Source organism: Neltuma alba, unplaced genomic scaffold (assembly GCF_004799145.2).
Source record: "Neltuma alba isolate B1F8T4 unplaced genomic scaffold, ASM479914v2 tig00013568_pilon, whole genome shotgun sequence".
Lineage (NCBI taxonomy): Eukaryota > Viridiplantae > Streptophyta > Magnoliopsida > Fabales > Fabaceae > Neltuma > Neltuma alba.
In genome coordinates this window covers 22175-40781 of record NW_021637769.1, presented here as the reverse complement: position 1 = coordinate 40781, position 18607 = coordinate 22175, and the positions used below count along the sequence as shown (strand labels likewise).

The window sequence follows — 18607 nt, the reverse complement described above, 5'->3', positions numbered from 1 at the left end:
AACAGGTGAAAAGTCAATTCAATACAAATAAGCATTGGCGTACGGGATTCCCCCCGCCCCCCCCCCCCCCAAAAAAAATTAACTTAAATGGGATTTTTGTTTTTGGTTTTTTTCCTGCGGTCATTTCCACCAAAAGAAAAGATCAAATCTGTCAGCTTTGAATCATGCAATATCTAATCTTTGGACAGAAATCTGAAGAGGTTTCACAAAACCAATATAGCATATCCTCACGTAATTTCATTCATGCTTCAACCGAAAGAAGAAGAAAGAAGAAGAAGTAGAACACATCAGAGCCTGTGTGGTCCGTGCATTGAAAGGCCCTACTCAGAAAAGAAAAAAAGCTTTTTTTTCTGTGGACGAAAATCAAAACTCATTTTGAAAATGGATATACATCGTACGTACAGAGACATATATGGCCAACCAGCTCATGCGTATCCTTTTTACAAACCTGAAACTTCCATGTCCACCCTCTCTCCCAACATCATCGGATAGAGAACTTGCCTACGTTTGCCTCTCAGTCTCAGACTTCTCTGCTTGTTCGGTTCGATCGAACAACGTAAGCTCTTGCGTCATTTCATTTCAGGGACACCGATCCACGACCTCACAACCCTATATGCATGCCCTCTCACAGTACATAACAACACTCGTTGCTCTTTTCTAAGCATCGATCCTTTAACAGATCCCATTATCTGATCTCTCTGTGTTTGCCATGGAATCTTTGCCTTCCATCGTGACGCGTCAGAATGTTGAGCTTCTTCACTTTGTTTTGATACCTTTAATGGCGCCTGGTCATCTTCTTCCCATGGTCGACATGGCTAGATTATTGGCTCGGCGAAACGTGAAGGTGACCTTGGTGACCACACCTCTCAACGCCGTGCGAGTCAAAGCCACCATTGAAAGAGAAAACCAGCACTGTAGCTCATCATCGCCCATCGAGCTTCAACTTTTCCAGTTCCCAAGTGCTGAGGCTGGCGTGCCTGAGGGATGTGAGAGTGTGGACGCTCTGACTTCCATGGACGTGAAGATGAAGTTTTTTAAAGCTCTCTGTAAGCTGCAGCGCCCACTTGAAGAACTCTTTGAAACACTTACTTCTCCTCCTCCCACCTGCATAATATCTGATAGATACGTTCCATCAGTGGCTTCTGTGGCGAAGAAGTTCCAAGTTCCAAGAATCATATTCGATGGAACTAATTGTTTCAACCTATTATGCAGTCACAGCTTGTGCAGTTCCAAGGTTTATGAGAAAGTCTCTGATTCAGAAGCATTCGTTGTCCCCGGCTTGCCTCATAGAATTGTATTAAAAAAACCTCAGCTTCCCAGGACGTTTAACCTAAGAAAACACCAGGAGATCGGTGATTTTATCGATGAGGTAAGGAAAACTGAAAAGGAAGCTTATGGGGTGGTAGTGAACAGTTTCCAAGAGTTGGAAGCCGACTACATGAAAGAGTATGAAAAAGTGACGAAGCAAAAGATTTGGTGCATTGGTCCAGTCTCATTATGCAACAAGGACAACTTAGACAAGGCTCAGAGAGGCAAGAACACAGAATCCAATAACGAGAAGCAAAGCCAACAATATTTGAAGTGGCTTGATTCATGGCCTGCAAGATCTGTAATCTATGTCTGCCTCGGAAGCTTAAACTGTGTACCACCAGAGCAACTGATGGAACTAGGTTTGGGACTGGAAGCTTCAAAGAGACCATTCATCTTGGTGCTGAGAGGAGCATACAAGAGAGATGAAATGGAGAAGCTGCTGAAAGAAGATGGATTAGAAGAGAGAGTGAAAGCAAGAGGACTTATAATAAGAGGTTGGGTGCCTCAAGTTCTGATACTGTCACACAAAGCCATAGGATCATTCTTAACACATTGTGGATGGAACTCAACACTTGAAGGGATATGTAGCGGGGTGCCATTGATAACATTTCCTCTGAATGCAGAGCAGTTTTTCAATGAAAAGGTTGCAGTACAGTTGTTGGAGACAGGTGTGAAGGTTGGAGCGGAGACTGCTATAAATTTTGGGGAAGAAGACAAGTACGGGGTTCAGGTGAAGAGGGAAAAAGTGAAGGAGGCAATAGAGAAAGTGATGGATGAAGATGAAGAAAGTGAGAGGATAAGAGAAAGGGCAAGGAATTATGCAGAGAAAGCAAAGAAGGCAATGCAGAAAGGTGGATCTTCTTGGCTTAACATGTCTCTACTAACTGAAGATATAGCACAACATGTCATGGGGTTGAAGTTGAATCAGCCTCAACCAAGTCCAAATGCATAGACGGTGTGAAATAATGTTGTTGTATTGGCTATTGTTTTTGTTTTTGTTTTTACGATCTCCTAAGGAACATGTTTACGTACTATTAGTTCATATCATGGTTCATATTTTACTCAATTTTATTTCAGTGTTTGGTTAGAGAAAACCTCTGGGATTCCAGCTTTAATTTCTAATCTTGAACCCACACGTACGAGAGCCAAATCACTTGCTAGGATTTCTGATTTCACGTGTTCTTCACATGGAAGAAAAATTCAAGTCACTGTGGCTCACCGACACAACACAAACAAGGAGATAACGGCTCCTCTTCATGTCAAACAAAATGGGACATACTACATTTCAGAACCCATATCTCATTTATTTTGCAAATAGGCCCTAATACTCATTATAAGTTGGGGCCATAAACCTAATGAAGTTACATAAACCTAGTGTGTGTGTGAGAGAGAGAGTCGCTTTTTTGCGTACCAAAGGATAGGTTACACAGCTTTTGGGGTGTGTGTGTGTGTGTAAACTATTATTCAAATAATTAAGGAGAGAAACTGGGACCTCAAGATACATGCGAGGCTAATTCTTTGTGATTGTACTTAAAAGGGTTTTTAATTAAAACATGATAAATTATTTTTTTCAAACAATAATATAACACGTTTATGATTTTCATACAATTGAAAAGTCTTATCATGCTGTTGTCTAGAATCATGCAATCGTTTTCATGAAAACCATACCTAGCTTGTCATATACATCGGACGTCCACAATCTTATCATGTTGTAACAGAAAAGTCTGATGAATTTTTCCCTACCTTAAATTAAGAGAATGCATATCTAACTACTACTACCTCCGATCTTTAATATAAGACCTCGTTTAACTTTTAATTTGGTTCTAAATATAAGACTCCAATCCACTTTGTCTCTTATATTTATGTATTTTTTTTCCAAGGTAGTCCTTCTAATGATGATAGTTTTAGGCAACACATTTGATTAGCAAGGATATTTTAAAAAAAGACAATACATACTTATTACAAATACTAATTTAACTTATTTCCTTAATTTCTTCAAATTAGTTAACTAGCTCTTATAATTAGAACTGAAGGTAGTACCTCCCATTCTTAGTATAATAGCCAGTTGACTAATTTGAATAGAATAAAAAAATTAGTTAAGTTAATTATTTGTAATAAATCGATGTCTTTCTTAAAATACTCTTACTAATTATGTGATTAGCTAAAGTTACCATTTGATAAAATATTTAACATGTGTAACTGTTATAATGACTATTTTGTGAAAAAATAGATAAATATGAGAGAAAAAGTGGATTGAAGTTTTATATTTAGGATAAAATTGAATGTCAAACTAGCTCTTATATTAAAGACGGGGGGTAGTATTTAATTATAATAGGAATTTAATTTCAATTTATGTTAAAATTTTATTAAACTTATTGCAACACTCGTGTTTGTGTGTGTGTGTATCATTACTAAAATGAATTATAACTCTCGGATAGAGTATTAGAACGAAAAACTACTAGATAATGAATTATTGATTCTAAGACATCTTTGGCAATGAATAAGCAATTCAGCATTTAGGAATAGATGTAGAAGGATTTGTTTGGGAAGTAAGAAGCCCCTGACATCTCATGAACAAAAAATCTTCCATTAAATTTTTATCACAAATTAAAATTAACTATTTTAATTGAACCTGCTACTCTCAAATAAATTTGTTATACTTTTTCAATCTTTAATATAAGAGTTAATCATGAAGTTAATGTCGGTCTTATATACAAGACTTATTTCACATGTTTATCAATTTTTTTCAAATTAATCTTATTAATATTCTCCCAATAACAATCAAGTAGGAGAAGGAGGGAGGGAACTAAAAAAGATGCTTGGGGTATTTTAGAAAAAACATATCATATTAACTAATTTAACTAACATTCTTAATTTACTCAAATTAGTTAATTAAGAACCGGAGGAGGAGCCTTTTATTATATATCAATTTCTACCACATTTTATGATGATTTGCATCTTCACATGATGAATTAAGATTTTCTTAAACGATGATTTATTATACTTATGAGCATGCATCTAACTTTAATTAATCATTTGACAGGAATCGTAAGTAGTTTCATGAAACCAGAATAAGCTATGCTTACGTTTCTTTATTGATGGTTGAATCAAAAGAGGTAAAAGAAGGACATTGAAATCCACAACTAAGAAAGCTCATTTTAATAATTTTGAAGATGGACATCATCATCGTACAGAGGGTATGTTTGGATGAAACCAAACCGTGGTTTGGAAAAGTGATTCTGGAGAATAGATTCTGTGGAGAATAAATTCTGTGGAGAATAGATTCTGAGAAGTGAGAGTGTTTGGATAGTTATTACCAGAAGCACTTTTTACATGTGGAAATTACCAAAAAGGGTATAAGTTAATATGATAATTATATAAGGGATATATTTTATGATATATTTTGATTTGAAGAAATAAAATTGTTAATGCAAAATTTTTTACTAACATAATTAATAATATATAAGATAATATAATTAATACATAATTAATATGTGTACATGTATTTATAAAACATAATATTAAATATGTTTATAGAAAAATGATTTTTTTAATAACAGAAAAATATTAATTTTCTGTAAAGATTTTAAACGTGAAATCCTATAACATTTTTTCACAACTACTTTTTGTCATAACATACTACATGTATAATAACCTCTGATGTTTAATACAATTAATTAATTAATTGTCACCACACATATATATTCATAAAATATAAGAGTGAAAATATTTTTAGAGAAGATGAATTATTTTGTTGCAAACAGAAAGTTATGTATTTTTCATGAAGATTATAAACATAAAATGGGATGATGTTGTTTGATAAAATAGAATAAACACGTCTTAAAACAATTTATTAATTATTAAAGTAAGCAATAATTAGCTTGAGAATATAAGGTATAATATTAATAAAAGAAATATAAATAAAGAAGTGTCATAATCATTAAGATGATGCATCGATACAAAGCATTTGTAATAGGTTTTGTTTTTAACTACATATTACAATCTATGATAGAAGGAAATAAATAAGACATGACTACTATCCTCGTATTGAATTAATAAGTTCGTCTCTTATGCTATCACGAACCTGAGCCATGTAAGATGAAGATTGAATTGATGAATGTACACGTGAAAATCCAACCCCATCATCATCATCTCTTACATAAGTACCTTCTTCTTCCAACTGAACGAATCCAGGATCAGTAATAGATGTCGTTCTAATAAAATTATGTATAGCCATCGTTGCACAAACGATTTTAACTTATGTTTCATAATCATAGGATGGCATGCTTTGTAAAATTGCGAACTTTTTTTTCCAAACTCCGAAAGTTCTTTCAATTGTACTCCTTAAACTTGAATGGAAATAATTAAAGATCTCATTGTCATTTTCAAACCCAGATGTCCTTCGAAAATCAGGCAGATGGTAACGCTCCCGTCTGTATGGGCCGAGATATCCATTCGGTGTTGGGTATCCAGCATCCACCAAATAATATTTTCCTATATAAAAAATGAAATTATTGTAAATTATGTTTCTATTGTTAAACTAAATATAACAAAAATTTAGGAAATAAAAAAATACCTTCAGGTGGATGGGGAAAGTTCGTTGAAGGAGTTGTGAGGGCATGATCAAATATCCGAGCATCATGTGCGCTACCTTCCCATCCGGCCAAGACAAAAGTAAAACACATGTCCCAATCACAAACCGTCATGACATTTTGTGACACTGTTCCTTTCCTAGAGATAAATTTAGTTTGATCTGTTGAACTGACAATGCATGAAATATGTGTGCCATCAATTGCTCCAATAGCATGTTTAAAAAAAGGCCAGTATTTACCAAACCGAATTTTTGTATGAACATGCCGGAATGTTGGATCTTTTGGTTTGATATTAGACATGACAAGTCTACAGCATGCCATTAGGACATTATGAAAATGTCTGCTAATTGTCTCCCCTGAATGTTGAAATCTTTCTTGTTGCATTCTGCTACTAAGTGCATGGCCAATGGTATGTAAAAACATTGCAACTGATTCATGTAACCCTATATTTTTAGTTTCTTTTAGACTATGTTGTTGCAATTGTTCCACCAGACTTAAGAACACATCCCGTTCCATCCTAAACATGTTATAGCAACGACTGGGATTGCCATGTAAAACATCCCTTACCCATAAGCAACCTGTATAAGCACTTGTATGCCGAGGCTTCTTACACAAGTTCAAAGTAGCGTATGCACCAACCAATGCTGCAACTTTGTTAACCCTTTTTTTTCGTCCCTTAGCATGCTCTTCCACATGTTTAATTTCATCATCCATATTCGTTTTATCCTGTGCACATACACATAAAGTTTAGAATTCCTACGTAGAAATTACAAAACATTTATAAAAGTAACAGAGTTGTCTGATTCATATAACAATCCACTAGTCACATAAAACGATACACATATGAAACTGTCTAATATAATAAACAAGTCATAAATCTAGTGTAAAACTCCAAAATAGGCAGAAGTTGTTCCTTCTGATCCTTCAGAGCTGCATACATTTCCCTTGCCTCCGGCAGTTCCATAAGGAGTTGTGTGCACCGTCTAAAGAAATCAGAATCACTGACAACTTCAGGAACTATTTTGAGGTGAGACAGGACTCCCCTAATTGAAATCTCATAAGCACGCGCTTCTTCTGCCAACCTTCTAGCTTCTTCTTCCAACCTTCTAGCTTCTACTCGTGAAATGACCTCATTGCCACGCTCAGCCTCAGAAATATTTGTTTCAGCAATCTTGCTAAGTGCATCCGCTATTTTCATAGAGGGAGATGTGCGTTTCTTCATGACTTCACTCTTCCTTCTGACCCCAGTGAACTACTAGGTCGACTCCCACCTCTGCTCGTACCCCCACCACTGTTATCCTGCCTCAATTCAGTGTTGCCCCCATTACCTCCACTATTGTTATTGAAGTTCACTGAGTTAAATTCTCCACTTATACCAGTTGGTGCACCTAAAATTTCATCACTATCTCTGGACCCTTCTTCCAAATCTTCATTCGGTGTTCCTTCACTTGGAAGTGTCATGGAAGAAGGTGCCCATGCTTGTGGTCCAGTTGCAGCCACACTCCCAAATAGTTGAGTTAATTGATCCCTAAATTAAAGTCCTCTTTCTCTGAATTTTTCGTAGTTTGGAACTTCTTGCACATTAGACACCAATAATATCATACAATATTCCAAAAAACAGTAAATATACACAAAACATTAACAAGTAGAGAAAATGTAAGATCAAAAGGTTCAATAATTACCCTTATTTTTCTCTCCCACCAATCATCAGTTGCACTGACAGTATTCCTTTCAATATCCCATCCCAATCCTGTCTCACGAAACAGCCTATCCCATGTCTGCCACTCCTTTCGTAGGGAATCATATTTATTCTTAAATTGAGCTTTTTCATACACTCTTCCAGTTTTGGCAGTAAATTTATCACCAAGAATATCCCAAGCTTTCTTTGTTAAGCAAGTACCTTTTCTTTCCCCTTGTTGCACAAGTTCAATGCATAGGTCAATAAACACTTTCGTGGTTCGTAGGTCCCAGGAAGCTTTCACCGTATTCTTACCCATTATGCTATAGCACAATTACAGCTCTTCAGTCATCACAGGTTAATCAACTCAAAATCAATTGAAATAACAGGTGTCATTATTACCCAAATCAACTATGAATACCATATTAACATTTTTCTTTCCTTCATTTTTATTTAAAACAAAAAGAAATTCATTCTATGTTTTTTTAACATGTAATTAATTTTTTTAATCCAACATAAAATGAAACTATGTTCCCATTCCTTTAATGACAAGAAAAAAAATTAAAAAAAATAATTTTGATTACCACAAATACAACATCCTATAATTTTGTTTAAAACAAGATTACAAAAAATAAAACATAAGGATTACAAATATATCTCTAGAAAAACTAGTCAAACTATATGAACTAGGGGTGTTCACGGGACGGATCGGGACCGGGACAGGCCCGTCCCGGTTCCGTCCCGATGAACAGTAACGGGACAGATTTTCTGTCCCGTGTCCCGGCCCGTCCAGGGGTTGTCCCGGTCCCGGTCGGGACGGGACGGATCCGGGACGGGACCGGGACGTCCCGAAATATTTTTTTTTATTTTTTTTAATTTTTTTTAAAAAAATCTAATTTTTTTAATTATATTTTTTTGAGCTTAAATCTTATAAAAACATCTTTTTTATTTGTTTGGGCACTCTTAAACAAAAGCTCAAAATATTACATATAATAGTTATTAAAAACTCTAAACAAAAGCTTTTAACACAATAAAAACTTGCTAAAAATTCTAATCATCAATAATCTCAAATCATTAACAAATATAAAAACTCTAAATAAATATATCCATAGTTCCATACAATAGTCTCAAATCTTAAAAAAATATGAAAAAAATGATATTATATAAAAATTAAAAAAATTAATTAATTTTTTTTAAAAAAAGGAACCGGGACGGGACCGGGACGGGACGACCCCGTCCTGTGTCCCGTCCCGTCCTGGTCCCTTTTTTGTCCCGTCCCGGTTTGTCCCGTCCCGAAAAATTTCGGGACGGATCCGTCCCGTCCCAATAAGACCGGGACCGGAACGGGCCAACCGGGACGGGCCGGCCTTGAACACCCCTAATATGAACCGAAAACTGATCCTCTGGCCCCGAAAGCAAAGACCATCCCTGAGAGTAGCACGATGTTTCGGTTTCAACAAAGGAAGCAAACCGAAATCAGATAAACCAAGCTACACAAATGAATCCATGAATGAAAATTAACCCACCACTGAAAGCAAAACGTCAGCCACAACTATCAATGAAGAAAAATCAGCACCAACCAAACACCTCAACCCAGCACTGAAAAAAAAATTCACTACAGTCAGACGACAAACCGTGATGCGATAAAAATTATGAATGTTGAACATTTTTGTTATCATGATTCAAACATTTAACACAAAGATTTGCATTTGGTATATTTGTGCGTAAGATAAACAGATCTTAGAACAAAAAAAAATCAGACATTATAAACCAACCGAAAATACCATATATCAGGCTCAAACCAACCGAATAATTTCTGTCCTATGCCACGCATAAACCAACCTAATATTAATAAGCAAGATTACTAAACAACATCAATATTCAAATCAGAATTTTTCCGAACGGATAATTAACGAGTCAAACTCTCATGGCAAGTTCCCAGCAAGCATCAACGACAAACGGCTATATCATTTCACGATTCCTTACCCAAAAAACAATCCAACACATCAATTATCTGAAAATATAATAAACCATCCAACATCAATTATCTGAAAATTTAATCGGAAGATATAAAACAATCCAATCAATCGAACCGGACGAAGCTGTGAGTGAAAGGGACTATCGAAGGGCAGAGCTGGAGCATGAGAGAAAGAGCTAACAGAGATTGATGGAGTTTGTGGGTGAGGCGCCGAACAGGTGAGGGACAAAGGGAACTAGAAGACCTTGTTATTTTTCGGTTTCATTAAAGGCAGAAGAAGACCCAGAACCAGAAGAAGGTCCAGCTCGCAACACGCCGATTAATTTACAGAGGAAGAAACAGAGGCTATGGAGAAGAAGAAAACGCTGGATCTGAGCCACCTTACCTGAGCGACGGATCTGAGCCAGGGAACACCGACCACAGCCAAATGCTTCACACCGAACCTTAGCGCCAGAAATAGCTGCAATCTTCTTCAACCATGGAGCTGCGATTTCTCTCACCGGCGGCGACTTCTTCAAACCGTGGCTAGACGGCGACTTCTTCACCAGCGGCGACTCATTTTGTGAAGGAGGAAAGGAAGACCGTGGACTCGACTGGTGTTCTGTGAAGGATGGTGTTGTGTGGGGTGCGGGGACCGACTGGGGAGAAGGCGTGAACGAGAGGAGAGGAATTATTGAACACACAGAGCAATAATTGGAGCCTTTGGTCATTTGTGGAGGGGCCCACCGTTCCTTTCAGCAATTGGACCCGAGAAGCAGATGAGATATGCTGCCGTCCAAACCATGGTTTCACCGGTTGAAACCATGGTTTTACCAGAACCTTGGTTTGTTTAATTTTCCTGGCTGTTTGGATAGCATTTTGGGCAAACCATGGTTTGGGCTTCCAAACCAATGTTTGCAATGCAATCCAAACGGTGCCAGAGACATATGTGGCCAACCAGCTCATGCATATCCTTTTCCACACCATCAACTTCTTGTCCTCTTTCCACTCTCCCATCATCATGGGATTCAACCTATGATCACCCCGCACCTCTCTGATACTATCTCTGTTTTAATTATAAAACCTTATTTGTAAACTAGAAACGATATCTTATAATTAGGACCAGAAGTAGTATTTAATTATGTTGATATTGTATCTTGATATTTGTTCCTATTGAAGGCAGTTTCAAGCACTAAAAGTAAAATGAGCACATTTCTTAGCAATGATTTGAACCTCAATTCATCATGTTATGAGATACTAGACACTTGTATATCGGACTCAACCATCATTGGTTCTATTATATATATTTATATCATTAAGGTCTTAGGAAATATTATTTGTTGGGCAAGATATTACGTTTTAGTTTTGCTGGAAGATATATAGTGTGTAGTCACTCCATCCTCAAAAAAAGAATTTTTTTTTTCAGGTTCAATTGTGTGTACATAGAACTTTAATTTTAAATATACGTCTTTTGCATCTATTATGCATAGAACTTTCATGTTCATGCAGGATTTGATGGATATATATATATATATATATATATATATATATGGGGTCTTTGTTTTACTGGTATTAGTCTTTCTTTTAAACATTCAATTCATTGCACATGCGCCTATCTAGTTTTATTTGTTAACTGATAAAAGGAAATCCAAAGTAAAATAGGACAACATTATAAAATCAATCAGTGAATGTTAATAAATATTAAACACAATTCAAAATAGTATAGTATCATATACATTCCAATATTAAAGGTTCCTTATAAAAAAAAATTATGAAAGGGTCATATATGGATGTATTAATTGCAATGCCATGAACGAACAAAACAAAGTGCAACGAACGAATGAAATTATTTTCGGATCTTAAATTAAGAAAAATTTTCCAAATTCATCAAAGCATCACACCATATATACATACGGCCAACCCTCTTGTGGCCCCCTACATCTTCTCGAACATCATCCTTTGTACAAATCAAAACCCATATATATATATATATATATATATCTATATGTAATCTCTGTGGAACCATATGGAATCGCAGAAGCCTGAGCTTCTTCACTTTGTTTTGATACCTTTAATGGCGTCAGGTCATCTTCTTCCCATGGCGGACATGGCCAGATTGTTGGCTCGCCGGCGAAACGTGAAGGTGACCTTGGTGACCACACCTCTCAACGCCATGCGAGTCAAAGCCACCACTGAAAGAGAAAACCAGAACTGTAACTCACCGATCGAGCTTCGACTTTTTCAGTTCCCAAGTGCTGAGTCGTCGGGTGTGCCTGAGGGATGTGAGAGCGTGGACGCTGTGACTTCCGTGGACATGAAGATGAAGTTTTTTAAATCTCTCTGTAAGCTGCAGCGCCCACTTGAAGAACTCTTTGAAACACTTACTTCTCCTCCTCCCACCTGCATAATATCTGACAGATACGTTCCATCAGTGGCTTCTGTGGCAAAGAAGTTCCAAGGTCCAAGAATTATATTCGATGGAACTTAATTGTTTCAACCTATTATGCAGTCACAGCCTGTGGAGGTCAAAGGTGTACGAGAGAGTCTCTGATTCAGAGGCATTCGTTGTCCCCGGATTGCCTCATAGAATCGAGCTTAAAAGACCTCAGCTTCCACGAAATTTTAAACCCAATGATATTTTCGATGAAGTAAGGAAAACTGAAAAGGAAGCTTACGGGGTGGTAGTGAACAGTTTCCAAGAGTTGGAAGCTGAGTACGTGAAAGAGTATGAGAAAGTGACGAAGCAAAAGATTTGGTGCATTGGTCCGGTCTCATTATGCAACAAGGACAACTTAGACAAGGCTCAGAGAGGCAAGAACACAGACTTCAATAACGAGAAACAAAGCCAACAATATTTGAAGTGGCTCGATTCATGGCCTGCAAGATCTGTAATCTACGTCTGCCTGGGAAGCATAAACTATGTCCCACCAGAGCAACTGATGGAGATAGGTTTGGGACTGGAAGCTGCAAAGAGACCATTCATTTTGGTGTTGAGAGGAGCAGATCACAAAAGAGAAGAAATGGAGAAGCTAATGAAGGAAGATGGATCAGAGGAGAGAGTGAAAGGAAGAGGACTCATAATAAGAGGTTGGGTGCCTCAAGTTCTGATACTGTCACACAAAGCCATATAGGATCATTCCTGACACATTGTGGATGGAACTCAACACTTGAGGGGATATGTAGTGGGGTGCCATTGATGACATTTCCTCTGAGTGCAGAGCAGTTTTTCAATGAAAAGGTTGGAGCTGAGACCACGATAAGTTTTGGGGAGGAAGACAAGTACGGGGTTCAGGTGAGGAGGGAAAATGTGAAGGGGGCAATAGAGAAAGTGATGAATGAAGAAGATGAAGAAAGTGAGAAGATAAGAGAAAGGGCAAGGAATTATGCAGAGAAAGCAAAGAAGGGTATCCAGGAAGATGGGTCTTCTTATCTTAACTTATCATTACTTATTGAAGACATAAAACAACATGTCATGGGGATGAAATTGAATCAGCCTCAACCAAGTCCAAATGCATAAAAGGGTGTGAAAGATTGCAGGTTGCTGCATGTATTGGCTTTTGTTTTTGTTCTTGTTTTTCTTGGATCTTCTAGGAATAAGTAACCTACATGTGTTTATGTACCAGTTCATATCATGGTTTGTATTTTACATAATTCTATTTCAGTGTTTGTTAGATATATATTGAGAACATATCTCGGATTCCTGCATTCTAATCTAGAAACCCACCCGAAAGCCAATGGACATAACAGTTCCTTGTCATTTGTAGTGCAGACTACAAACTAACTCTTATATTTAGGATCAGATTGGAGGTAGAATTAAATTTCAGAACCTTAATCTCATTTATTTTCTAAATAGGACCCAATACTGGTTTGATTTTTCTTTTGATTCTCCTAATGTTTTGCACTGAGTGTGTGTGTGTGTGTGTGTGAGAGAGAGAGAGAGAGAGAGAGAGAGAGAGAGGTTCTATACGTACCAAACGGTTACATAGCTTTTGGGGCATGTGTGTATGAAACTAGTCAGATAATTAAGGAGAGATCGAGAAACTGGGAACTCAAGAAGTGTGTGTTAATTATTCTTTTTGATGTACTTAAAAAGGATTTTTAATTAAAACATGATAAATTATTTCTTTTAACAACAATAGAACACGTTTAATATTTTCACACAATTGAAAAATCTTATCATGTTATTTTCCAGAAGCATACAATTGTTTTCATGAAAATTATCGGACGTCCATAAACAATCTTGTCATTTTGTAACTGAAATTAAATAAAATTAACAGAATATATCTCTACTTATTTATTTCATAGTAGAAATGTAATTTTAATTTATGTTAACATACATTTTATGGAACTTGCCGCGACACTAGCTCATATATATATTATCATTATTATTAAAATGAAATATGATTTTATAATAAAAGAGGTCTTATAATTAGGATGGGAGGTAATACTACCTTTTCTAATCAAACTAGTTCAAATTGCTAGATTTTATATTAAGGACCAAAGATAGTACCGTTTTCTGTCGTATTTTATAATTTACATCTTCATGTGATGAATTAAGGCTTTATTCAACAAAAACTGTTTATACTTATGTGCATGCATCTAATTATATTCTAGTTAATCATTTTGCAGGAATCGTAAGCAGTTTCATGAAACCAGAATAAGCTATGCTTATGTTTCTTGATTAGATTGCTGGTTTAATCAAAAGGAAGAGATCACAGCAGGCTGTGGTCCTTGCATCGAAATTCACAACTCAGATCTGAGAAGCTCATTTTAATAATTAATTTTGAAGATGGACATCATCATCATCATCATCATCGTACAGAGACATATATGGCCAACCAGCTCATGCACGTCCTTTTTTCCACACCATCAACTTCTTGTCCACTCTCTCTCCCAACATCACGTGATTTGGATAGAACTTATAGTCACCGTGCCCCCCTCACATTTGATCAAGTTGATACTGTAATGCCCCTCGAATATATCCTCCAGGTGTTGCTCTTCAAAATACTTTCGAACACTAAATATAATAAATTTTTGTTATGTCATATGACAGGCTAGTTACTTTCAGGATACGACACGGTTTAGTGCTATCATGTCTCTATCATCGAAAGTTCTAGGGAATGTCAGATGTCGGTCAAGATAATAATTTTTAAGTTTTTGGGAAGATATATGTGTGTGTGATCACTCTATGCTCAAAACAGAAAAAACATCATTGTAAATTTTACTTTTTTACAGTGAAAATTCGATTATTTTTTGGAGTTAAATCTGCTTGTGTGTACATGAAACTTTATTTTTAAATTGATAACTGTAATTGTCATGTCACTAGCATTTGGTTTAAATTTTAAGGCTGCACATGGGCAGGACTAGGCAAGACGAGACCCTTACCCGATGCCCAGCTTGAAGAATGAACGGGCTGGGAAATGCAGCCTGTTGCCCAGCCATGCACATGAAAAGCCCTATTAAATTCGGACTCGGCAAATACGGGTTGGGCAGGGCGAGCTTTCATATCCAACAAGTCAATATACTACATTAATTAACTAATCATTTATGTCTTTTTAAATAATCTAATGTAACTTTATATTAAAATGGCAATTTGGCCTTAATTTTGTTATTAATAATTAATATACTATGAAACTACTTTTTGTAGTAGTTAGGAGGAGTGGACTATGACAAAAAAAAATATTGTTTTAATATTTTATTAAACTTAATTGTTTTTCTAGTTTCTAACTCTTAAACTCATTCAAAAATAAATAAATATAATGAATATTAAATATTGATGCAACAATATATTTGATTCAAAAAAATAAATATGAGACAAATAAAATATATATATAATTATATATATTTTTGCGGGCAGGGCAGCATACCGTGCCCAATGCCCAGTCCTGCCCAACAATTTGCCCAGCCCAAACATGCCCAATAGTTCTTTTAGGCCTTTTTTTTAGAACAGGCTGAGCATTTTTTTGCGAGTTTGGGCGGGCATTGCGGGCAACTGGGCTTCATGAACACCCTTATTAACTTTGTACATGAATAGAGGAAGATCCTGTATATTGCACATGTGCCTGTCTAGTCTTATTACTCTTTTAGTCCTATTTATAGGATAGATAGAAAAGATATTTTTTATTCTATTTATAGGATATTACGAGAAATTTTATATATATATAATTTTATCCTTCATTTATTATTGTGTTGATTTTATTTGCATAAGGTATAATATGTATTAAATAGGAATAAAGTTGAAAAATTGTTTAATTTTAAAGGAGAGTTAATAAAATTTAAAATTTTTCTTGATCTGCCTGAAACATATTAGAAGTAACTTATAAATAGAACAAGAAGAGTATTAAAGTGCAAATTTGAACAACAAAATAAATTACGAGATTCATTAAATTATTTGTTAAATGATAAGATATATAAAAGCCAAAGCAAAATACGAAAACATTATTATAAAATCAATCAGTCAACGTTAATAAATATTAAAAACATAAGATGTTAAAATACCACGAAAGTGCACACGGAAGAGCATGAGTTTTTTTTTTCCTCCCTTTTTGCTCTAAAATGTCTTGGAGTTATTTATTGGTTAAAGAGAAAAAAAATTTTATATGCATGTACATTTTTATTCTTCATTTATTATTGTGTTGATTTTGTTTTTATTGGGTATAATATATATTAAATAGAGATAAAGTTAAAAAATTGTTAAATTTTAAATAAAAGTTAATAAAATTTGAGATTTTTTTTAATATATATGAAACATAGAAGTAATTTATAAATAGGATCAAAGATTACATTTGAATATAAAAAGGTTGATGACTAATGTACATGTATTAATTGCAAATTCCAATGCAATGAACAAACAAAACCATTAAAAAAATGCAGTGAACGAATTAAATGATTTTCGGACCCTAAATTAAGAAAAAAATTTCCAAATTCATCAAAGGGGCGCTCACACATATATACGGCCAACCTTGTGGCTTTCTGCATCTTCTCGAACCCCATCCTTTGGATAAATCAAAACCCATAATTTCTGTGGAACCATGGAATCGCAAGAGCTTCATCATCACTTTGTTTTGATACCCTTAATGGTCCCAAGCCATCTTCTTCCCATGGTGGACATAGCCAAGCTGTTGGCTCGCCGGAAAAATGTGACGGTGACTTTACTCACCACACCCATCAACGCCGATCGAATCAGAGCCACCATTGACACAGAGATTCTGCAATCTGGTTCATCCCTCCAAATTCAACTTTTTCAGTTCCCAAATTCTGAGTCTGGTGTGCCTGAGGGATGTGAGAGCTTTGATGCCCTACCTTCAACAGATCTTCTGCAAAACTTTTTCAAGGCTTTATCTTTATTACAGGACCCACTTGAAGAAGCCTTTGAAAAGCTTAGACCGATTCCCACCTGCATTATATCTGACAAAAGCATTCCATCCGCAGCAGATATTGCAAAAAAGTTCCAAGTTCCCAGATTAATATTCGATGGAACTAGCTGTTTCAATCTGTTAAGCACTCACTGTCTCCGTAGTTCTAAGGTCTATGAGAATGTCTCAGATTCTGAGTCATTCATCGTCCCTGGATTACCCAATAAAATTTCATTTAGAAAATCCCAGCTTCCTTCGTCCCTCATTAGTAGCAGCACGCGTCAGCTGGGAATCTCTGGATTCTATGAGAAAGTAAGGGAAGCAGAAGAAGAAGCATATGGGGTGATAGTGAATAGCTTTGAAGAGCTGGAAGAAGAATACGTGAAGGAGTATAAAAGAGTCACGGGGAGAAAAGTTTGGTGTATTGGTCCAGTCTCACTGTCGACCAAGGACGACATAGATGAGGCTCAGAGAAGGACAACAGACTCAAACGAAGAAGAAGAAGAAGGACAATACTTGAAGTGGCTTGATTCATGGCCTGCAAGATCTGTCATCTATGTCTGTCTTGGAAGCTTATCCAGAGTAGCCCCAGAACAACTGATGGAACTAGGTTTGGGGCTGGAAGCTTCAAAGAGGCCATTCATCTTGGTGCTGAGAGGAGCATACAAGAGAGATGAAATGGAGAAGCTGCTAAAAGAAGATGGATTAGAAGAGAGAGTGAAAGAAAGAGGACTCATAATAAGAGGTTGGGTGCCTCAAGTTCTGATACTGTCCCACACGGCTATAGGATCTTTCTTAACACACTGCGGATGGAACTCAACACTTGAAGGGATCAGTAATGGAGTGCCATTAATAACATTCCCTATGTTTTCTGAACAATTTTATAACGAGAAGGTTATTGTGGAGGTGTTGCAGACAGGTGTGAAGGTGGGAGCTGAGAAGCATATGCATATTTGGGGGGAGGACAAGGATGGAGAAGTTCAGGTGAAGAAGGAAAAAGTGAAGGAGGCGATAGAGAAAGTAATGAGTGAAGATGATGAAGAAAGTAAGAGGATAAGAGAAAGAGCAAAGGAATATGCAGAGAAGGCAAACAAGACAATGCAGAAAGAAGGATCTTCTACCCTGAACATTTCGTTGCTTATTGAAGACTTAGCTCATTTCATGAGGATGAAGATGAACCCAGGAGTTAAGCCTCATACAAATGCATAAAAGCGTTCGCTTTATGGACAACTTTGGCGCCTGCAAAATCTGTTGTATTGATCATTTTTGTGTGTTCGTTTTTAAATTATTTGCCCTTTTGCTTTGGTTTATCGAATTATATGGGGCAGTCTTATTATATATATATATATATATATATATATATATATATAGTCTACTGAAAAGTTTTGAAAATTATTTCACCTTATGCTAAATATAAAGTCTCAATCTTTTGTCTTTAAAGTTTATTAAAGACATTTGAATATATAACACAAAAGCTAGCAACCTATAACACTGCAACAGCTAGTGGCCTTATGGTATAATTAATGACAAAAAAGCTTTTCCATAAATAAGAGATCACACTTATGATTACATAAAACATTGTATGTTATATATTTCTCCATGTCAAAAAATAATGATGATGAATTTGCCACACATGGATGTCCCTACACCCATGGATTGTTGCGAATGAGAAGAAAAATAAGATATAACGATTTAGGAAAGTCATTTTTAGGTT

General features: G+C 36.0%; 2 protein-coding genes and 1 pseudogene across 2 annotated transcripts; all 3 read left to right on the top strand.

Moving 5' to 3' along the window:
• The first annotated feature begins 412 nt into the window (after positions 1-412).
• On the top strand, positions 413-2263 carry LOC114738280 (UDP-glycosyltransferase 73C4-like). The gene is made up of 2 exons (XM_028926322.1): positions 413-556; positions 680-2263. Exons 1-2 carry the CDS (start codon positions 413-415, stop codon positions 2261-2263), a joined length of 1728 nt encoding a protein of 575 aa, XP_028782155.1.
• A 9301-nt stretch (positions 2264-11564) lies between these two features.
• Positions 11565-13055, top strand: LOC114738279 (UDP-glycosyltransferase 73C4-like; annotated as a pseudogene).
• A 3514-nt stretch (positions 13056-16569) lies between these two features.
• LOC114738277 (UDP-glycosyltransferase 73C3-like) lies at positions 16570-18102 on the top strand. Its single transcript, XM_028926321.1, has one exon. The coding sequence runs from the start codon at positions 16570-16572 to the stop codon at positions 18100-18102; it is 1533 nt and encodes a 510-aa protein (XP_028782154.1).
• Positions 18103-18607: the final 505 nt, after the last annotated feature.

What these genes read in the sequence shown, in the direction of transcription:
- LOC114738280 (XM_028926322.1), top strand. Translation starts at nt 413, where the DNA reads ATGGCCAACCAGCTCATGCGTATCCTTTTTACAAACCTGAAACTTCCA. An exon ending in GTTCGGTTCGATCGAACAAC is followed by an intron (nt 557 to 679) that starts GTAAGCTCTTGC and finishes ATCCTTTAACAG; the next exon opens with ATCCCATTATCTGATCTCTC.
- LOC114738277 (XM_028926321.1), top strand. Translation starts at nt 16,570, where the DNA reads ATGGAATCGCAAGAGCTTCATCATCACTTTGTTTTGATACCCTTAATG.